Raw genomic sequence first — 23940 nt, 5'->3', positions numbered from 1 at the left:
ATTAAAAAAGCATTCAATTAACTTCAAATAGATTGAAAAAAAATCAGTTGTCTATCACTTTGAAATAAAATGGAGAAATGCCCAACAAACGTGCTGTTCTTTTAGCGCAGTGCTCGGCGTCGAAGCGCAGTGCTCGGTGTCGAAGCGCAGCGCTCGGCGTCGAAGTGCAGCTCTCGATGTCGAAGCGCAGCGCTCGGTGTCGAAGCGCAGCGCTCGGTGTCGAAGTGCAGCGCTCGGTGTCGAAGTGCAGTGCTCGGCGTCGAAGCGCAGTGCTCGGTGTCGAAGCGCAGCACTCGATGTCGAAGCGCAGCGCTCGGTGTCGAAGCGCAGTGCTCGGTGTCGAAGCGCAGTGCTCGGTATCGAAGCACAGTGCTCGGTGTCGAAGCGCAGCGCTCGGTGTCGAAGCGCAGCGCTCGGTGTCGAAGCACAGCGCTCGGTGTCGAAGCGCAGCGCTCAGCGTCGAAGCGCAGCGCTCGGCGTCGAAGCGCAGTGCTCGGCGTCGAAGTGCAGCACGCGATGTCGAAGCGCAGTGCTCGGTGTCGAAGCGCAGCGCTCGGTGTCGAAGCGCAGCGCTCGGTGTCGAAGCGCAGCGCTCGGTGTCGAAGTGTAGCGCTCGGTATCGAAGCGCAGCGCTCGGTGTCGAAGCGCAGCGCTCAGCGTCGAAGCGCAGTGCTCGGTGTCGAAGCGCAGCGCTCAGCGTCGAAGCGCAGTGCTCGGTGTCGAAGCGCAGCGCTCAGCGTCGAAGCGCAGTGCTCGGTGTCGAAGCGCAGTGCTCGGTGTCGAAGCGCAGCGCTCGGTATCGAAGCGCAGCGCTCGGTGTCGAAGCGCAATGCTCGGTATCGAAGCGCAGTGCTCGGTGTCGAAGTGCAGTGCTCGGTGTCGAAGCGCAGCGCTCGGTGTCGAAGCGCAATGCTCGGTATCGAAGCACAGCGCTCGGTATCGAAGCGCAATGCTCGGTATCGAAGCGCAGCGCTCGGTGTCGAAGCACAGCGCTCGGTATCGAAGCGCAATGCTCGGTATCGAAGCGCAATGCTCGGTATCGAAGCGCAGTGCTCGGTGTCGAAGCGCAGTGCTCGGTGTCGAAGCGCAGCGCTCGGTGTCGAAGCGCAATGCTCGGTATCGAAGCACAGCGCTCAGCGTCGAAGCGCAGTGCTTACTATCAAAGTACAATGACACCATTTTACAGAAGCATATCTTCATCATGGTGTTGGGCAAGAAATAAGCACACAAAGTGGTTTTTAACTGGGGCATGGATTTTATGGTGGTGTTCAAGTGTGGGGGCACAGAAAACAGGGCAGCTGCCCACCCCACCACCTTCCCATCCATCCCCTCCCCAGCTCACCCCTATAATAGGGGGAGAGGGGTGGTTGGGTACTGAAATTGGCAGCACGCCTATCATATTTAAATAAATAATTAAATGTTATAATTAGGCCTGTTACCAAGCCAGTTGACCCTGATAGTACACTGCTCATGCCATAAAACACTTGGTGTGGGCAGATGAGTGGGAGCAGGCAGCCTGGCTTTTTTAAGGGGAGTCTGCTAAAGGCAGAAAGGAACGTGGGGTTCTATCATCAGGAGCTGTCCTTTGAGGATTGTCGGGTAGCCCACCTAAGATCAACCCCTCACCCCCTATTCCTAACTCCTCCAGCCTTAAACCCAATCCCTCAATATCACTGCCCATCACCTTGACCATCCAAAATCCTCCCTGCCCAAGACCTTGGACTGATCGATGATGTGGATCCCTGATCTTTTTTACTCATCTTCCTGTAATCCTGGCAGCAGCCACCAACTAGATTAGATTAGATTGGCTGGCAGCTCCAGAAGGTAGGGCTTCTTCTGCTGTGAGGGATAGAAGTTCCCACTTCCCTTATTAAACCCACACACAGCATTCTATGGCTGCAGGGTGGGCTGGCATGGAGTGGGTTAGCTCCATGCTGGCTTTATTTCTGGGGCTGCAAGCTGTCTACACCCTCATGTTATCCACCCCTGGGAGTGGGTTTTGGGTAGGTGGAAAAATGTCCAAAATTGCACTGCTTTAACACTATTTTAATTCCTTGCTGTATTTCAACCAGCCAACTGTCAGCCTGAAATGGGCAGAGAGAGATAATTCCTCAACTTGGAGGCATTTGAGGGTGGAAAAAATCTAGGCAGCGGAATTCAATACTTTCCTTTAGTGGCCTCTTCCAGTTTCAACTTGGGTAGGGCAGCTAGTATGGCTACTCTACATAGATCGAAGTTAAAAGGTCCTATTGATGTAATAGGACACAATGTATATCTGTATGAGACTCCGGTCCGAATTAGGCAGGTGCCTTATTGACCACCAAAAGACAATGGTGTCAAAATCGCTGCAGATTAGGAGTGGAGTCAACAGTTCAACTAGTTGGTATAACCACCCCTTCCCCAAGCTCCCCACCAATGCATTAGCAAGCAAGTAAAAGAGGCTTGTCAAATATTTGTCCATTGAAAACCATTTCTTTTCATATAACAATTTTATAGAGCTTTGAAAAACAAATTCCTAGCAAAATGGGAATCCTCATCTGTTTGCAAACTTGAAAATTAGTTATAAAGTCAGAGGGCTCCTTCAGTCAAAAGCTCAAAATTAAAATGTGTCTCTTGAACAATTGAAAGAGATGATGATGCTTGTGGTGGTACACCAGATGCAACAATGACATTTATTTAGCACCTTTAACATAATGAAACATATCAGAGTGCTTTACGTGTTATAAATCAATGTATGACACTGAGCCATATAAGGAGAATTAGGTCAGAGGGAAGCTTTTGGGAATGTCTTACAGGACAGAAATGAGGTAGGGCGAGGAAGGAATGTAGGGAAGGTATTCTAGACTTGGCACCTAAGCAACTGAAGGCATGGTCAGCAATGTTGATGGAGCGATTAAAATTGGGAATGCACAAAATACCAGGAATAGAGGGGTACAGAGATCTTGAAAATCTGAAGTGGAGCTGGACTGGAGGAGATTGCTAAAGTAGGGTTAGGCCATGGGGGCATTTAAAAATAAGGATGAGAATTTTAAAATCAAGAAATTGCTTGACATGGAACAAATGTAGGTCAGCAAGCGTGGCATTGATAGGGGAACAGGACTTGCCGTGAGTTAAGACATGGGCAGCAAAGTTTTGGATGACCTCAAATTTATGGAAGGTAGAATGTGGTCTTCAGCTTAAACTGCATTGGAACAATCAATTCTAAAGGTAACAAAGGCATAAATGAGGATTTCAGCTGCAGCTGGTCTGAGACAAGACAAAATCGGACGATATTATGGAATGATCATAGTGATGGCATCAGTATCAGGTCAGACGTTTATCTCAGAATTAAATGTAACACCAAGGTTGCAAAAAGATTGGCTTAATCTCAGACTGTTGTCAGGAAGAGGGATGGAGTCAGTAGCTGAGGAATGGTGTTTGGAGCAGGGACCAAAAACAATGGGTTCATTCTTCCCAGTATATAATTGGAGAAAATTTCCACTCTTCCTATCTGATAATTTAGCAATAGTCAAGGGGTGGAATTCTCCAAACTTGGACTAAGTCCCGTGGTGGAGGCATGGGCAAAGACAAGGAATGTATCCCACGGTGGAGGCCAATGGGAAACCACACCATATCATCTGGCCCCAACTTCATTAATTATGCATCTGGGGGTTTAGTGCCATATTCTATGGTGGGGCGGGCTCCATTACACCAAATTCTTCATCCTGCCGCTTGCCATTGAACCTGCCAGTGGGGGCATCAGAGAATTTGGTACAAGGAGCTGAGGGAGGTGATGGTGAGGTAGAGCTGGGCATTATCAATGTACATGCGGAAATTAATGCTGTGCCTTTGGATGATGTCTTCAAGGGAGGGGCAGTATGTAAATGAGAAATAGGAGGAATTCTCCAACCTGACCAGCAGCTGGGACTCTCCGGTCTCGCTACAATGAATGGAGATTTGGCCGAGCGCCAAATTTTCCTTTCTCGTTGGCAGCTGTTGTGGGAGTGCGAGACCGAAGAATTCCGGCCAGAGTTTTGGGGTACGCCAGAGACAAAAGTGTGGGAGCAGGAAGAGAAGCCATTGCAAATGATTTGCTGGCTATGATTAGATAGATATGAAAGGTGAGAACAGATCCATTAGTTGGACAACAGTAGGAAGGCATTGAAGGGGGATGTTGTGGTCTGTGGTGTCAAAGGCTACCGACAAGTTGAGAAGAACAAGAAGGGAAAGTTCTCCTTTGTCACAGTTACATAGGACGTCGTTTGTGACTTTGGTAAGAGCTGCCTTGGTACTGTGGCAGGGACAGAAAATTAATTGGAGAAATTCAAACATGGAGTTCCAGGAAAGATGGGAATTAATGAAGAGATAATACAGAAACTCATCTTTTATATTTAATAATCCAGGTAGTAAATGTCAAGTAGAATTCTTTAATTGTAGGAATATCTTTCGACAAAGCATCATGTTATACATTGAATCCAGAAAACGTCCCCATCTTTTTGAGTAATTATTTATAACTTGACAATGATTGAGGTATTTACTTCCATGCATAAAATGTGTCGTCTTGACTGCCTCCTAAATAGCATGGATTTGCTGAACCAACAATTCGCAGTTCTATTGGAAAAGAGCTTGAGAAATGAGCATATTGAGGGTTCCGTGCATTTGGCTGCATATGCTAAGATGACCCCACAAGATTGTACTGAAGAAGTGCTGCATTGTGGGAAATACTATCTTTCAAATGCGACATTAGAAGTGCTGATAAAACATGAAGGAGACAAGCTTGAACTAGGGAGTGAGGGAATGGACATTAAATGAATGTTTTTTGAGAGTTTTTGAAAATTATTCAGGAGGCACAACAGAAATTCATGCTGAGGGGAGGACAAGGCATCCATGACTGATGAGGGAAATCAAGGATAGTATAAAAGCAAAAGGGAAAGCATACAAAGTGGCAAGGATTAGTGGGAAGCCAGAGGATCGGGAAGCCTTTAAAAGTGAGCAGAGGACAACTAAAAAAGCAATAAGGGAGGAGAAGATGAAATATGAGTAAGCTAGCTAGTAATATAAAAGAAGATAGGAAGAGATTTTTTCAATATGTAAAAGGTAAGAGAGAGGCTAAAATAGCCATTCGACCACTGGAAAATGAAGCTGGAGAAGTAATAATAGGAAACAAAGCAATGACAGAGGAACTGAATAGTTACTTTGCATCAGTCCTCACGGTGGAAGACAGCAGTGGGATGCCAGAGCTCCAGGAGAATCGGGGGGCACAGGTGAGTGTGGTGGCCATCACAGAGGAAAAGGTTCCGGGGAAACTGAAAGGTCTGAAGGTGGATAAATCACCTGGACCGGAAGGACTACACCCCAGGGTTCTAAAAGAGATAGCTGAGGAAATTGTGGAGGCATTGGTGGTGATCTTTCAGGAATCACTGGAGGCAGAGAGGGTACCAGAGAACTGGAAAGTAGCTAATGTAACGCCACTGTTTAAGAAGGGAGGGAGGCAGCAAACAGGAAATGATTAGCCGTTAGCCTGACTTCGGTCATTGGCAAGATTTTAGGGTCCATTATTAAAGATGAGATCGCAGAGTACTTGGAAATGCATGATAAAGTAGGACTGAGTCAGCATGGCTTTGTCAAGGGGAGGTCATGTCTAACAAATCTGTTAGAGTCCTTTGAGGAGGTAACAAGGAAGTTAGATAAAGGAGAACCAGTGGACGTGATTTATTTAGATTTCCAGAAGGCCCTTGACAAGGTGCCACATAGGAAACTGTTAAATAAGTTAAGTGCCCATGGTATTAAGGGTAAGATCCTGGCATGGATAGAGGATTGGTTGACTGGCAGAAGGCAGAAAGTGGGATAAAGGGGTCTTTTTCAGGATGGCAGTCGGTGACTAGTGTTGTGCCTCAGGGGTCAATGCTGGGACCACAACTTTTCACAATATACATTAATGATTTGGAGGAAGGAACTGAAGGCACTGTTGCTAAGTTTGCAGAGGATACAAAGATATGTAGAGGGACAGGTTGTATTGAGGAAGCAGGGAGGCTGCAGAAGGACTTGGGTAGGCTAGGAGAGTGGACAAAGAAGTGGCAGATGGAATAAAATGTGGAAAAGTGTGAGGTTATGCACTTTGGAAGGAGGAATGAAGGCATAGACTATTTTCTAAATGGGGAAATGCTTAGGAAATTAGAAACACAAAGGGACTTGGGAGTCATTGTTCAAGATTCTCTTAAGGTTAACGTGCAGGTTCAGTCGGCAGTTAGGAAGGCAAATGCAATGTTAGCATTCATGTCGAGAGGACTAGAATTCAAAGCAGGGATGTATTTCTGAGACTGTATAAGGCTCTGGTCAGGCCCAATTTGGAGTATTGTGAGCAGCTTTGGGCCTCATATCTAAGGAAGGATGTGCTGGCCTTGGAAAAGGTTCAGAGGAGATTCACAAGAATGATCCCTGGAATGAAGAGCTTGTCATATGAGGAACAGTTGAGGACTCTGGCTCTGTATTCGTTGGAGTTTAGAAGGATGGAGGGGAGATCTTATTGAAACTTACAGGATACTAGGAGGCCTGGATAGAGTGGACGTGGAGAGGATGTTTCCATGAGTAGGAAAAGCTAGAACCAGAGGGCACAACCTCAGGCTAAAGGGACGATCCTTTAAAACAGAGATGAGGAGGAATTTCTTCAGCCAGAGAGTGGTGAATCTGTGGAACTCTTTGCCGCAGAAGGCTGTGGTGTCCAAGTTATTGAGTGTCTTTAAGTCAGAGATAGATAGGTTCTTGATTAATAATGGGGTCAGAGGTTATGGGGAAAAGGCAGGAGAATGGGGATGAGAAAAATATCAGCCATGATTGAATAGCGGAGCAGACTCGATGGGCCGAGTGACCTAATTCTGCTCCTATGTCTTATGGCCTTATGGACTTATGTCTTATCTCAGTTTTTACGCTCAAATTACTGGGTTTGTAGCAGCAGCAGAGGTGGATGCAGAACAGTTAGTGGAGAAGTGATTTTTCAAAAATAGTGTTAAGGAAATTACTCTTGCAGTAGAAAATTATAATCAGAACCTCCACTATTTATTTTCTAATTTTTCTTGGTATGCGAATATAAACTCTCAGCTTCCAAAATACAGATATTGTGCCAGAGAACTGAAAGTAATAAATCTGACTTCCTCAAAAGGAGTCAGGGATAAGCCAAGATATTATGACAATTAATTTGACATCAGTCGGTGATAAACTACCAGAGTCTATAATACTGGAGAAAATTATTAAACGCTTGAAGAAACATTAGTTAATCAGGACTAGTCAGCAAAAATTTTTAAAAGGCCACTTGTGCTTGACATACTAGAAGGAGAAGGAATTTAAAGGAATATGATTACCAAACAGATGGAAGTAGTTTTGAGTTGGATGAATGTAAATGCACATGATATTATGAATAAAACTGGTATGTAAGAGGTGAAAATTATTTTCATAGGTGTAATATCATGGCATTAACAGATATGTGACTTAGGCTTGGAGAGGCCTGAAAGCTATTTTTTTATGATTATAAAATATTCAGCAGAGATGGAGCAGGACTAAAAATAATTTAGCAAATATTCCTTCACAGCACAATGATTAGTACAAATAGAAGTGCAATTTTGAATCAAGTTGGCTGGAATCGAGGTAGAAAGAGAAAACGGTTGCTATTTTGAGAATTTATTCCCAAATAATAAGCAATTGCATGAATAGAGGAACTGATATGTACACAGAGTTTAAATTAAAGTGCAATGATGATGGTAACCCCAATAATCCTAAGGAGAGGTGTAAAAGTAGTGTAAGTGGCAAATAAAGGGGTGGGGTGAGGTTAGGGGCTTCTTTAATTGTAAAAAGTTCTCAAAATTCCACCCCAAACCTCTCCATTTCTTTAACTCTCCTCCTTTATGAAGCTCTTTTCAACATGGTCGCTTGTCCGATTATCTCCTTGTGTAGCTTGATGCTAAATTTTGTTTGATAACGTTGCTGAGAAGCACCTTTGGAGGTTTTACTACATTAAAGGCACTGTATAAATGTAAGATGCTGTTATACGATGTGTCTAACCTGCATCCAGAATTGGATATCTGTGAATTAGATCTAAACTTTGTGTGATAGTGCAGAATGGGTGATGGTGAGTCAACACCATTTTATGTAAGAATATAAGAAATGAGAGCAGGAATCATAGAATCCTACAGTGCAGAAAGAGGCCATTCGGCCCATCGAGTCTGCACCAACCACAATCCCACCCAGGCCCCATCCACATATCCCTACATATTTACCCACTAACCTCTCTAACCTATGCATCCCGGGACACTAAGGGGCAATTTAGAATGGCCAATCAACCTAGCCCGCACATCTTTGGACTGTGAGAGGAAACCAGAGCACCCGGAGGAAGCCCACGCAGACACGAGGAGAATGTGCAAACTCCATACAGACAGCAACCCGAGCTGGTATTCGAACCCAGGTCCCCGGAGCTGTGAAGCACCAGTGCTAACCACTGTGCTACCGTGCCGCCCATAAAAGCAGACTTCTTGGCTGCCATTCCCTGCAGTTCATAGAATCATAGAAACCCTACAGTATAGAAAGAGGCCATTCGGCCCATCGAGTCTGCACCGACCACAATCCCACCCAGGCCCTACCCCCATATCCCTACATATTTACCCACTAATCCCTCTAACCTACGCATCTCAGGACACTAAGGGCAATTTTTAGCATGGCCAATCAACCTAACCCGCACATCTTTGGACTGTGGGAGGAAACTGGAGCACCCAGAGGAAACCCACGCAGACACGAGGAGAATGTGCAAACTCCACACACACAGTGACCCAAGCCGGGAATCGAACCCAGGTCCCTGGAGCTGTGAAGCGGCAGTGCTAACCACTGTGCTACCGTGCCGCCCAGTTACCAGGAGTAGGCCATTTGCCCCATTAGACTTACTCTGACATTCAATAAGATCATGGCTAATCTGATTGTGACTTGAACCTGCATTTTGTTGCCTGGCTCCATTGACTTTAATCTTTGACTCCTTGTAGATCAAAAATCTGTCTAACTCATCCTTGAATATATTAAATAACCCAGCTTCCACTGCGACTTCCAAAAATTAACAAATCCTCTGAGAGAAGAAATTCTTCTTAGTCTCCATCTTAAATGGGAAGACATTATTTTGACACTGTACCCCCAAGTTCTAGATTCACCGACAAGGGGAAACGTCCCATCAGCATTTATCCTGTCAAGTCTCCTCAATCTTATATATGTCAATAAGATGACCCCCTCATTCTTCGAAACTCCAGTGAGCATAAGCCCAACTTGCCAAACTTACATCATAAGACCACCCTTTCATTCTAAAATCAATTGAATCTTCTCTGAATTGCCTCCAATGCAAGTATCTCCCTCCATAAATAAAGAGACCAAAACTATACGCAGTGTTATAGGTGTGAACTCGCCAATGCACTATACATTTGTAACAAGGTTTCCCTACATATTCAATATCCTTTTCAATAAAGACCTACATTCCATTTGTCTTCCTAATTACTTGCTGCACAATGATTCATGCATCTGGACACCAAGATCTTACTGTACAAGACCATTCCGCAGTCTTTTTCTCCACTTAAATAATATTCTGCTTTTCTATTCTTTCTGCCAAAGTGAATAGCCTCATATTTTCCCATGTTATACTCTGGCCGTAATTCCCCTGAATTCAGACTAATTACCCATGTCAGTGGTAAATCCTCTACGCCAGAGGGAAATCTGGAGTCTTTCCCGTTGGCGTTAGCAGAGTCTATCATGTAGGATTCTCCCATCTGATGGATGCTAATTAATGCATAGCAGACAACTTGCCAGCCAGCCCCACTGTTCCAGGTCCATTTCAAAGGGTGATCCAATCTCCAACTCCCACAAACAAATAGATGGTGGCCCCATACTGATCAGGGGAGCACCAGTAGCCCCTCATAAAAGAGGGGCATCCTCTTCCCCACCCACAAATAACAGGTAACCACCCCCCATGAAGTCATGAGGATGACCTGAACCACCCCCTCAGCCTCCCTTCCTTCTAAGATCCCCACTCAGCCTCCCTTTAGGCCACGCACCTTGGTAGTGCTAACAGTGCACTGCCCCCTGACACCTTGGTACTGACACCCTGGCCTGGTGTCTTGGGCCCCATGGGGGCTCGAGGAGGTAGGTCCAGTGACCATTTGCACCTCTGCTAATGCCAAGATGAAGAGGAAGGGTCCTGGGTGTTGGGTGAGCTTGCGGTGGGGGGAAGGGGTTGACCTCACCACTCTCTGCCAGGGTGGTGTCTTGTGGCTGGACAGCCCCTTCTAGTCCTGGCAGACCTGAAGATCACCCCTGGCATGGTGATTTCAGTAAGAAGTTTAACAACACCAGGTTAAAGTCCAACAGGTTTATTTGGTAGCAAAAGCCACACAAGCTTTCGAGGCTCTGAGCCCCTTCTTCAGGTGAGTGGCTCAGAGGGGCTCAGAGCCTCGAAAGCTTGTGTGGCTTTTGCTACCAAATAAACCTGTTGGACTTTAACCTGGTGTTGTTAAACTTCTTACTGTGTTTACCCCAGTCCAACGCCGGCATCTCCACATCATGGTGATTTCATTCAGCCTTGTGATCAATATCTGCATTTTTGCCTGTCAGCTGTGCAAAGTCTGAAGTGGCCAGGTCTTTTTAATCTCCATGCCCCCTGGTCACCTGGCAGATTTCACCTGGGGGAAGGGGGGTGGGCGGGGTTGCAGTCCCATTCGGCACATCTGTGCACTCCGCCCCAACGTATGAATGCAGCTTTGATTTAAAGTTGCTGAGGCTTCCCAGCAAACAGAAATTGTTGAAACCCTCTCCATTGCACTTGAAGCCTTTGAAATGCAACCAATTCAATATACAGTGCCTCATAAAAGATTCAGTGCCAGCTCAATGGATGTCTATCATCTTCCAGCCATATGTGTTTATTTTTATTTCCATCTCCGGTTGAATGCACCTCAAGTACCCCATTGATCCTGACCACAATATTGACAGAGTTGCCTGATTGATTTTTGATTTGATTTATTAGTGTCACAGATATTAGCATACAGTGAAAAGTATTATTTCTTGCGCACTACACAGACAAAGCATACTGTTCATAGAGAAGGAAATGAGAGAGTGCAGAATGTAATGTTACAGTCATAGCTGGGGTATAGAGAAAGATCAACTTAATGCAAGATAGGTCCATTCAAAAGTCTGACGGCAGCAGGGAAGAAGCTGTTCTTGAGTCAGTTGATATGTGACCTCAGACTTTTGTATCTTTTTCTCGACGGAATAAGGGGGAAGAGAGAATGTCCAGGGTCCTGAATTATGCTGGCTGCTTTTCCGAGGCAGCGGGAAGTGTAGACAGAGTCAATGGATGGGAGGCTGGTTTGCGTGATGGATTGGGCTACATTCACGATCTTTTGTAGTTCCTTGCAGTCTTGGGAAGAGCAGGAGCCATACCAAGCTGTGAAACTTCCAGAAAGAATGCTTTCTATGGTGCATCTGTAAAAGTTGGTGAGAGTCTTAGCTGACATGCCAAATTTCCTTAGTCTTCTGAGAAAGTATTAGCATTGGTGGGCTTTCTTAACTATAGTGTTGGCACGGGGGAACCAGGACAGGTTGTTGGTGATCTGGACACCTAAGAACTTGAAGCTGTCGACCTTTTCTACTTCGTCCCCGTTGATGTACCAAAGGCCCAAACATCCTACTCCAGTGCCACACAAATATCAAACATGCTTACCATTGTATCGCCCACCCACACTTAAGCAAATCAGACCACAAGGCTGTGCCCCTGCTCCCAGCTTACAAGCAAAAACTGAAGCAGGAGAATCCATCAAAGAAAGTCGTGTAATGTTGGTCTGAGGAATCGGATGATCGCATACGGAGCTGCGTAGAGTCAGTGAACTGGTCAGTATTTAAAAACTCTGCGACCAGCCTGAAAGAGTATGTCACTACAGTAACTGACTTCATTAGTAGGTGTGTAGAAGACTGTATGCCAAAGAAGCAAATCCGTGTGTTCCCCAACCAGAAATCATGGATGAACCGGGATATCGACTGCTTGCTGAAGACCACGTGTGAGGCGTTCAAGTCAGGTGACACTGATCTATACCTATTTTGAGAGACAGGATCTACAGGCATTTAGAGATGCAAGGACTGATTAGGGACAGTCAGCATGGCTTTGAGAGTGGAAAATCATGTCTCACAAATTTGATTGAGTTTTTCCAAGAAGATAGATGAGGGCAGTGCAGTTGATGTTGTCTACATGGACTTTAGCAAGGCCTTTGACAAGGTATCGCATGGTAGGTTGTTGCATAAGGTTAAATCTCATGGGATCCAGGGTGAGGCATCTAAATGGATACAAAATTGGCTTCTTGACAGAAGCCAGAGGGTGGTTGTAGAGGATTGTTTTTCAAACTGGAGGCCTGTGACCAGCAGTGTGCCTCAGGGATCAGTGCTGGGTCCACTGTTATTTGTCATTTATATTAATGATTTGGATGAGAATAAAGGAGGCATGGTTAGTAAGTTTGTAGATGACACCAAGATTGGTGGCATAGTGCACAGTGAAGAAAGTTATCTCGGATTGCAACGGGATCTTGATCAATTGGGCCAGTGGGCTGACAAATGGCAGATGGAGTTTAATTTAGATAAATGCGAGGTGATGCATTTTGGTAGATTGAACCAGGGCAGGACTTACTCAGTTAATGGTAGGGCGTTGGGGAGAGTTACAGAACAAAGAGATCTAGGGGCACATGTTCATAGCTCCTTGAAAGTGGAGTCACACGTGGACAGAGTGGTGAAGAAGGCATTCAGCAAGCTTGGATTCATCGGTCAGAACATTGGATACAGGAGTTGGGACGTCTTGTTGAAGTTGTACAAGACATTGGTAAGGCCCCACTTGGAATACTGTGTACAATTCTGGTCACCCTATTATAGAAAGGATATTATTAAACTGGAAAGAGTGCAGAAAAGATTTACTAGGATGCTACCGGGACTTGATGGTTTGAGTTATAAGGAGAGGCTGGATAGACTGGGACTTTTTTCTCTGGAGCGTAGAAGGCTGAGGGGTGATCTTATAGAAGTATATAAAATAATGAGGGGCATAGATCAGCTGGATAGTCAAAATCTTTTCCCAAAGATAGGGGAGTCTAAAACTAGAGGGCATAGGTTTAAGGTGAGAGGGGAGAGATACAAAAGTGTCCAGAGGGGCAGTTTTTTCACACAGAGGGTGGTGAGTGTCTGGAACAAGCTGCCAGAGGTAGTAGTAGAGATGGGTACAATTTTGTCTTTTAAAAAGCATTTAGACAGTTACATGGGTAAGATGGGTATAGAGGGATATGGGCCAAATGTGGGCAATTGGGATGAGCTCTGGGGTTTATAAAAAAGGGCAGCATGGACAAGTTGGGCCGAAGGGCCTGTTTCCATGCTGTAAACCTCTATAATTCTATAAGAAAGTAAGAAGTCTCACAACACCAGGTTGAAGTCCAACAGGTTTATTTGGTAGCACAAGCCACTAGCTTTCGGAGCGCTGCCTCTTCATCAGGTGAGTGGGAGTTCTGTTCATACACAGGGCATATAAAGACACAAAGTCAATTTACAAAATAATGGTTGGAATGCGAGTCTTTACAGGTAATCAAGTCTTAAAGGTACAGGCAATGTGAGTGGAGAGAAGGTTAAGCACAGGTTAAAAAGATGTGTATTGTCTCCAGCCAGGACAGTTAGTGAGATTTTGCAAGCCCAGGCAAGTCGTGGGAGTTACAGATAGTGTGACATGAACCCAAGATCCCGGTTGAGGCCGTCCTCATGTGTGCGGAACTTGGCTATCAGTTTCTGCTCAGCAACTCTGCGCTGTCATGTGTTGTGAAGGCCGCCTTGGAGGACGCTTACCCGAAGATCAGAGGCCGAATGCCCGTGACTGCTGAAGTGTTCCCCAACAGGAAGAGAACACTCTTGCCTGGTGATTGTCGAGCGGTGTTCATTCATCCGTTATCGTAGCGTCTGCATGGTCTCCCCAATGTACCATGCCTTGGGACATCCTTTCCTGCAGCGTATCAGGTAGACAACGTTGGCCGAGTTGGAAGTGTATGTACCGTGTACCTGGTGGATGATGTTCTCACGTGAGATGATGGCATCTGTGTCGATGATCCGCACGTCTTGCAGAGGTTGCTGTGGCAGGGTTGTGTGGTGTCGTGGTCACTGTTCTCCTGAAGACTGGGTAGTTTGCTGCGGACAATGGTCTTTTTGAAGTTTGTGCAGTTGTTTGAAGGCAAGAAGTGGGGGTGTGGGGATGCTATAAGAAAGCCAAATATGATCCAAGGAGATCCATCAAAGATGCCAAAAGACAGTACTGGACCAAGCTAGAGTCCCAGGCTAGCCACACCAACCCCCGCTGACTATGGCAAGGTCTGCAAGACATAACAGGCTATAAGATGAAGGCATGTAAAATCACCAGCTCCAACGCACCCCTCCCTGATGAGCTCAACGCATTCTACGCCTGCTTTGAGCAAGAGGTCAGCGAGAGCATGCCCTCCACCCTGGAAGCTCTGGATCAGCCTGTATCTGGGGTCACCATTGCAATTGTCAGAGCAGCTTTCTCGAAGGTCAACCCACGGAAAGCGACTGGCCCGGATGGGTACCCGGACGAGCACTCAGATCCTCTGCAGATCAGCTGGCGGAGGTATTCACAGACATCTTCAACCTCTGTTTACAACAATCTGAGGTCCCTATCTGCTTCAAGAAGACGACCACCAACCAAGCAGTGTGCCTTAATGACTGTTGGCTGGTGGTTCTGACATCCATCATTATGAAGTGCTTTGAAAGACGAGTCATGGCACGAATCAATTCCAGCCTCCCAGTCTACCTGGATCCACCACAGTTTGCCTATCGCCGCAACAGGTCCACAGCAGACACCATCTCCCTTGCCCTGCACTCAACCCTGGAACACCCAGATAACAAGGGCACCTATGTCAGTCTCCTATTTATTGACTACAGCTCAGCCTTCAACACCATTATTCCCACGAAACTCATCTCCAAACTCCGTGGCCTGGGCCTCGGCGCCTCCCTCTGCGACTGGAGCCTGAACTTCCTAACTCACAGACCCACAATCAGTAAGGATAGGCAACAACACCTGCTCCACAATCATCCTCAACACCGGTGTCCCACAAGGCTGTGTTCTCAGCTCCCTACTATACTCCTTCTGTACTCATGACTGTGTGGCCAAATTCCCCTCCAATTCAATTTTCACGTTTGCTGACGACACCACCATAGTGGGTCAGATCTCAAACAATGACGAGACAGAGTACAGGAATGAGATAATGGTGAACTGGTGGGGCATCAATAATCTCTCCCTCAATGTCAACAAAACAAAGGAGATTGTCATCAACTTCAGGAAGCATAAAGCAGAACATACCCCTGTCTACATCAATGGGGACGAAGTAGAAATGTTAATGAGACTTGGGTGTCCTCGTGCACCAATCACTGAAGTTAAGCATGCAGGTGCATGCGTAGAACACGCAAATGGTATGCTGGCCTTTGTAGCGAGAAGATTCGAGTACAGGAGCAGGAATGTCTTTATGCAATTATACATGGCCTTGGTGGAGCCACAGCAGGAATATTATGTGCAGTTTTGGTCTCCTTATCTGAGGAAGGATGCTCTTGCTCTAGAGGGAGTGCAGAGAAGCTATACCTGACTTTCTGGGATGGCGGGACTAGTGCATGAGGAGAGATGGAGTCAGTTAGGATTGTATTCCTTGGAATTCAGAAGAATGAGGGGCGAAGGCAGGATCAGGCTATTGAGTTGGATAGAAATGTAGAAAAACTACAGCACAATACAGGCCCTTCAGCCCACAAAGTTGTGCCGAACATGTCCCTAACTTAGCGATTACTAGGCTTACCTATAACCCTCTATCTTACTAAGTTCCATGTACTTATCTAAAAGTCTCTTAAAAGACCCTATCGAATCCACCTCCACCACCGTTGCTGGCAGCCCATTCCACGCACCCACCACCCTCTGAGTGAAAAACTTACCCCTGACATCTCCTCTGTACCTATTCCCCAGCACCTTAAACCTGTGTCCTCTTGTGGCAACCATTTCAGCCCTGGGAAAAAGCCTCTGACTATCCACTTGATCAATACCTCTCAACATCTTATACACCTCTATCAGGTCATCCCTCATCCTTCGTCTCTCACAGGAGAAAAGGCCGAGCTCACTCAACCTATCCTCATAAGGCATGCTCCCCAACCCAGGCAACATCCTTGTAAATCTCCTCTGCACCCTTTCTATGGCTTCCACATCCTTCCTGTAATGAGGCGACCAGAACTGAGCACAGTGCTCCAAGTATGGTCTGACCAGGGTCTTATATAGCTGCAACATTATCTCACAACTCCTAAACTCAATTCCTCGATTGATGAAGGCCAGTACACCATACGCCTTCTTAACCACAGCCTCAACCTGCACAGCTGCTTTGAGCGTCCTATGAACTCGGACCCCAAGATCCTTCTGATCTTCCTCTGCCAAGAGTCCTACCATTAATATTCTATTCCGCCATCCTATTTGACCTGCCAAAATTCTCCACCTCACACTTATCTGGGTTGAACTCCATCTGCCACTTCTCCGCCCAGTCTTGCATCCTATTAATGTCTCGCTGCAACTTCTGACATCCCTCCACACTATCCACAATACGTCCAACCTTTGTGTCATCAGCAAACTTACCAACCCATCCCTCCACTTCCTCATCCAGGTCATTTATAAAAGTCACAAAGAGTAAGGGTCCCAGAACAGATCCCTGGGGCACTCCACTGGTGACCGACCTCCATGCAGAATATGACCCATCTATAACCACTCTTTGCCTTTTATGGGCAAGCCAGTTCTGGATCCACAAAGCAATGTCCCCTTAGATCCCATGCCCCCTCACTTTCTCAATAAGCCTTGCATGGGGCACCTTATCAAATGCCTTGCTGAAGTCCATATATACTACATCTATTGCTCTTCCTTCATCAATGTGTTTAGTCACATCCTCAAAAAGTTTAATCAGGCTCGTAAGGCATGATCTGCCTTTGACAAAGCCATGCTGACTATTCTTAATCATATTATACCTCTCCAAATGTTCATAAATCCTGCCTCTCAGGATCTTCTCCATCAACTTACCAACCACTGAGGTTAGACTCACTGGTCTATAATTTCCAGGGCTATCTCTACTCCCTTTCTTGAATAAAGGAACAACATCCGCAATCCTCCGGAACCTCTCCCGTCTCCATTGATGATGCAAAGGTCATCGCCAGAGGCTCAGCAATCTCCTCCCTCGCCTCCCACAGTAGCCTGGGGTATATCTCATCTGGTCCCGGCAACTTATCTAACTTGATGCTTTTCAAAAGCTCCAACACATCCTCTTTCTTAATATCTACATGCTCAAGCTTTTCAGTCCGCTGCAAGTTTGCACTACAACCACCAAGATCCTTTTCCATAGTGAATACTGAAGTATATTATTCATTAAGTACCTCTGCTATTTCTTCCGGTTCCATACAAACTTTCCCACCGTCACACTTGATAGGTCCTATTCTTTCACGTCTTATCCTCTTGCTCTTCACATACTTGTAGAATGCCTTGGGGTTTTCCTTAATCCTACCTGCCAAGGCCTTCTCATGATCCCTTCTGGCTCTCCTAATTTCCTTCTTAAGATCCTTCCTATTAGCCGTATACTCTTCAAGATCTCTAACATTACCTAGCTCCCTGAACCTTTTGTAAGCTTTTCTTTTGGATGTTCAATCATAATTATAATGAATGGTGGAGCAGGCTCAAAGGGTTGAATGGCCTCTTCCTGCTCTTATTTTCTATGTTTCTATCCACTTGACATGCCTATTTGATGGCTTAGAACAATTTCAGATTTGCAGGTTACAGTGAGTAACTGCTGCATGCTTCTTTATTTATGTTTTACTAGATTTTCAATCACTTTTTTTATTTCTGTTAATGTTCAACAGTGACATGTGCATGTATCATCCACTCAAACGGTATTGAGTTTATGGTTTGGTCAGATATGATTCTGAAAATATGCCAGGGCGGCACGGTTGCACAGTGGTTAGCACTGCAGCCTCACAGCGCCAGGGACCAGGTTCAATTCCGGCTTTGGGTGACTGCATCGAGTTTGCACGTCCTCCCCATGTCTGTGTGAGTTTCCTCTGGGGGCACCAGTTTCCTCCAACAGTCCATATTTCAAAGATAAGCAGGTTAGGTGGATTGGCCACGATAAATTCTCCCTTAGTGTCAGGGCAATTAATCAGGTAACTACGTGGTGTTATGGGGATAGGGCCTGGGTGGGATTGTTGTCAGTGCAAACTTGATGGGCTGAATGGCATCCTTCTGCACTGTAGGGATTCTATGATTCTATTCTGTGATTCTATAATTTAAGGAATGTGTTCCAAGAAATTGTTCAGTGCTTTTACTGAGTGTTTGACAATGTCCTAACAATGAGGTTGTAGTGGCAAACTTTTTCTAGAAGCTGACAGGAACTGGTTTGGACATCTTTCAGGCTTTCGCCTGCAGTGCTTCTCTGGGAAATCATACTGCATGTGAATTATTGTAAAAACATGTGGATTGAGATGGATTATTCCAAAAAATTGTGAACTTAAAATATAATTTAAATCATATTGAACAGTTACAACTAGTCACTAAATCTAAATTCTTGACGCAATAGATAGCAATATTTTCCAGTGTTTGGCAATGCCAAGAAAATAAATCACGTTGTTTCTCACCTTGCTTTAAAACTAATGAACAAAAGGGTTATTAACAGTTGACACCACTGAATTTGAACAAAAGTGACATTTGTTGGATACCATGCAATCATGAACTAGATTTCAGTTGGTAGCTTGGAGGGTTGTTGTCACAATTTATTTCATTGTACATTGTATTTCCCAAAATTTACATGCAAAAATCGCACAAAATATTTCCTAATATTCTGACCTGTGACAAGTACTTTGGCAAAAATCATGACCATATGAAAAACAGTCCTATTTGAGAATTGGGCTGCTCAGTGTTAAGGAATTATAGCCCAAGGAGGTGTCATGTGACATTTGACAAGTAGTCCATTAAATCCATCTGAAGAAAGGCAGAAAATGAGAAAGACTTTGCTTAACATTCAGTAAAAAGAGTTATTCACAGATGTGCATAAATTGTTGAAAATATGAATACAAATGTGAAAATACAAATGTAACTTGTAGTTTGTAATAAAACCACATTTTAAAAAAGCATTATTTTAGAAAATGTTAAACATCACTGACACTGTTTACCCAAAACAATTTGCTAACACACATCATTTGTGTAATTTATATCAGCTATTTGTTACAGAGTGTAATATGCAGCAGGCACATAAGTGGAAAAGAGGTGACAAAGGAACAATAGCCCAAATTACGTTCTAGCATAGTGTTGCAGTGCGGAGATTTTGTGCATATAAAGTGACAGAGCCACAAATTACTACTTGTTGGTCTTACCATAAGACAACCATCTGTCTTTATATATGTCAGTCATCAGTGATTAGAACTGCAAAGTATAGTGCATAGCAAGAAATGTTTGAATAATATTGAAAAAAAATATTGTTTTAGCAATAGTTATTTTTGGTAGATTTAGAACATGTTTTATATCCATTTTGTATGAGCCATACTTTGATTTGATTTATTATTGTCACATGTATTAGTATACAGTGAAAAGTATTATTTCTTGTGCGCTATACAGACAAACCATAGCGTTCATAGAGAAGGAAAGGAGAGAGTGCAGAGTGTAGTGTTACAGTCACAGCTAGGGTGTAGAGAAAGATCAACTTAATGTGAGGTCGGTCCATTCAAAAGTCTGATGGCAACAGGGAAGAAGCTGTTCTTGAGTTGGTTGGTACGTGATCTCAGACTTTTGTATCTTTTTCCTGAACACGGTGAAAGAGAGTATGTCTGGGATGTGTGGGGTCCTTGATTATGCTGGCTGCTTTTCTGAGGCAACGGGAAGTGTAAACAGTGTCAATGGATGGGAGGCTGGTTTGAGTGATGGACTGGATTTCGTTCATGACCCTTTGTAGTTTCTTGCGGTCTTGGACAGAGCAGGAGCCATACCAAGCTGTGATACAACCAGAAAGAATGCTTTCTATGGTGCATCTGTAAAAGTTGGTAAGAGTCACAGCCGACATGCCAAATTTCCTTAGTCTTCTGAGAAAGTAGAGGTGTTGGTGGGCTTTCTTAACGACAGTGTCGGCATGGAGGGACCATGGAGGGATCACGACACCTAAAAACTTGAAGCTCTCGACCTGCCAAGCTATCTAAGAATATTTCAAGCAAATTCATCTATAAGCAATACTATAACTGAGGATCTGTTATTATTTGTTTTGTATGGATGTCTATATATTGCAAATCTGAAGGAAATGCTGTATCATTTGTAAGACTCAGGCTGCATTAGTAGCACTTCATTTAAATAATGAGTAACAATGAGACAGGAACATTGTAATCAAGTCATTTAGAATCTATTGCACACTGCATTAATGCAAATTGTGCTGTCAGCTGCACAAAGCAGTGCTGTACTGAATATATCACAATGTGATTTAGCTTTTGGCATCTGGTTATTTGAGTTTTTAAAATGCTCTTATTCTAACTTTCATTTCTTCTCACTGGTGAGAAAATATATATTGTCATTTTTATTTCAGGTCTAACACCACCAACCACTCCTCCACATAAAGCTAATCAAGATAATCCATTTAAGACTGTGGTCAAACACAGGTCATCTTGCAATTCTTCAGTGCGTAGTCCACCACCAAAGAAATCACGTTTAAGTGATTCCGCCTCAAACTCTCAACTGAACTGTCCTATAAAGAAGGGCCCTGAACAAACTGAACTGTATGCCCAGCTCAGTAAGACTTCATCCAGTGCACTTAGCATTAATCAAAGTGAAGAGAGAAAGGTGAAACGGGCAAGCACAAGACTCTTTGGTGACCATGACTACTGTCAGTTCATAAATGCGAAGGTAGAATCATTAAATACCAGAGTGTTCTGCAAGGAACAAGAACCTAAAGACATTAAACTCCAAGATCACCCTTGCAGAGAACCTTTGTCTGGGAAGCACAAACAAATCTTTATTTCTGCTAATGATGATCAAGAATATAAGAAGGAAAGTCAACAATTGGATACTCAGCCTGTCAATTACTTTAATACAAGGATACAACTGAAAGACCAAGAGATACGAGCGGAACTAAACAAGCACTTTGGGCATCCAAGCCAAGCCTTTTTTGATGAAGTAGAAGACAAGGCAAATCATCAAAGAGAAAAAGACTTTTGCCATGATTATTATTCAAAACTGCCGACTTATCTCAATGCAGGAATGTCACTGGATGGTGTATTTGATGATAGTGATGATGAGACTGAAAAATTTCTCTATCCATGGGATGGAACACCCGATGGGTTATTGTTAGAAAGACCTTGTTCTCGTTCTCTGTCCAGCTCCCCCTGCAGTGATTCTGTCTATTCACCAAAGACTTATGCACATTTTCAAAGAATAGTCAGGGCACGGTCTCGATCTAATTCTTATCCCAGACGTAGAGCTTGTTCTCGCTCCCCATATTCTCATTCCAGATCAAGATCTCCATACCGTAGATCCTCTTTGAGGTAAGTAAACAAATCCTTCAACTAATTTGCATATATAGAAATATAATGTGTTTCTAGAAGTATTTTAGATTAATTAGACTAAAACCTGAATGAAAAGCTGTTTTATTCTTCTATTTTATTATCACCATTTTAATTCTGTTATAATCAATTATTAAAATTGATAAATGAAATTTTCTGCCTGTGATAACAATGTGCTGGTGTTAGTAGTAAAGTAACATTACTCTTTTGTATGGTAAAGCTACAATACTACGAGTGCTATATTTTCCTGTTTTCATTGACTGTCTTTAAAAAGGCCTCCTGTGCATGGGTTTGAAAGTGGGATTATGTTAACTCTAGGAGGTGACTTGCCTGCTGCCCCCCCACAATTATACTGGTGGCAGGATGATGTTGGATGGCCTGTCCACCAGTGGGCCAAGTGAGACAGTTAAATGGGCAGTAAATCTGATTCCTTGGTTTCCCTGCATGGGTTGGTGGCAGGCAAGTGGCTCCCTCTTAATGGGTCCTTGTGCCCTCCAGGGTTTTATGCACCCCCAATTTGACCTCCCCCCATGACATCTGAAAACCCAGCCACCCATCCATGACCCCCCTCTACAATCCCATTTTTGCCAGGGCCTGCCAGCTTGGAACACAACCAGACTCCCAAACATTCATGTGTTTTATCCATTGCTGCTCACCTTCTCCTGGCCCAAAGTACTGGGGAGCTACTGGTCTCTGATTAGTTGGCAGCTCTCTGAGATGGGACCTCCTATCCCTGAGGAGCACAAATTCTGCCTTTAGCCCTTTAATGGCCAGTTGACCATTAAATAGATGTGGGCAGCTGGTGTTTCCCTTTGTGGACTCCCCTAGCTGTGGATGGGGTGGGGAGGGGGAGGAATTCTGGTACACCATATACTTCAGACCATTGTCACCATTTCAGCTTGCTGTTGTTGGTGGTAAAATAATCCTATCTATGTTGTAGTTATCAAATAGTTACAAATTATAACCTGATTCTTGAAAGAATAGGAAACTAACTAAACACCAGAAATCAATGTGCAACATTTCACCGTAAGAAGTCTCACAACACCAGGTTAAAGTCCAACAGGTTTATTTGGTAGCACAAGCCACAAGCTTTTGGAGCGCTGCTCCTTCATCAGGTGAGTGGGAGTTGTGTTCACAATCAGGGCATATAAAGACATTTGTCATCTGATGAAGGAGCAGCGCTCCGAAAGCTTGTGGCTTGTGCTACCAAATAAACCTGTTGGACTTTAACCTGGTGTTGTGAGACCTCTTACTGTGCATACCCCAGTCCAACGCCAGCATCTCCACATCATGGCAACGTTTCACACCCAGGAATTGGCGTGCAAAAATAAATTTGCTCCATTCATTGCATGTAGCCAGATTGGAAACCCCCTATGATTCGGTTGCATAAGGTGCTCAATGAAAATCTTCCCTTTAAGTTACAAAAAAAAGAAGATTATATGACACACATTGTAATGTTAGTTTGCTGGATTTTGTAATAAATATTACATTTCTACAAAAGAAGGGAAATATTAATTTTAGGTGGTTATAGTATTATCAGTGACTAGTACATGTACTGCCATCTTGGGGGAATAAACATCTGTTTTCACTTAAGATCAATGTTATTAAAACCCCATTTACATTGTCATGAATTATTCATCTGACCTCCAGACTTGTTCTGGGAATTCAGGTATTAAAATCTGGCCTCACTTATTCTTTTAGTGAGATTGTGGTTTTTTTTGTTGAGAATAATCATTAAGCCTTATAGTGTGAGTTGTGTTATGAAGCAATATGATATTTTAAACAATGTTTGTCAAGCAGAGTTGTTTATCAGGCTGGAGCTATGAGCACAGTATACCCTAACTATCATTATAGTAAATGTAAAACAGTGTTAAACTCCAGAGAGCTCACTGTATGAGTGGCATATTTTATAGTTATTAGTATAGCCCAAAAATAATCCACACTGAAAGAATTAATTTGAAACATCAACATTATATAAATATAAACATATAAATATAACATAAGTAGGAATTCAGGATAGTTTGCAGCATACTTGAGGATAATTGGAAAGGTAATGGGGCTAGCCCCGATCATGAATTGCGATGGCCTTGAGAATCAGGAGTTGACAGGAAAGTGGGTTTTGGGCTGAGCGTCAAAGTCAATGTGACTCTCCCAGTCTGCACTGCCAGTGCCAATTAGGTTCCCGGCCAGAACGGGCAGTAAACCTACTAATGTTTAAATACACCCATTTAAATGTCATTAGCGGGCTTGCAGCCCGAGTCAAATGACCCTCGCTATTCACCCACCTCCCCACTGGGCTGGCTTTGGTACAGGTCCTCA

General features: G+C 44.2%; 1 protein-coding gene across 3 annotated transcripts in view; it reads left to right on the top strand.

Moving 5' to 3' along the window:
- The window catches only part of ppargc1a (peroxisome proliferator-activated receptor gamma, coactivator 1 alpha), a 590881-nt gene that overhangs the window by 529798 nt on the left and 37143 nt on the right, over positions 1–23940 (top strand). For all 3 annotated transcript variants that reach the window (XM_078215481.1, XM_078215483.1, XM_078215482.1), the window contains exon 8: positions 20649–21603. In XM_078215481.1, coding sequence (XP_078071607.1) covers positions 20649–21603 — 955 coding nt within the window. The remainder of the gene's footprint in view (positions 1–20648; positions 21604–23940) is intronic.

The sequence above is a fragment of the Mustelus asterias genome, chromosome 1 (genome assembly GCF_964213995.1).
Source record: "Mustelus asterias chromosome 1, sMusAst1.hap1.1, whole genome shotgun sequence".
Taxonomy (NCBI): Eukaryota; Metazoa; Chordata; class Chondrichthyes; order Carcharhiniformes; family Triakidae; genus Mustelus; species Mustelus asterias.
This window is presented reverse-complemented; position numbering and strand designations above follow the sequence as displayed.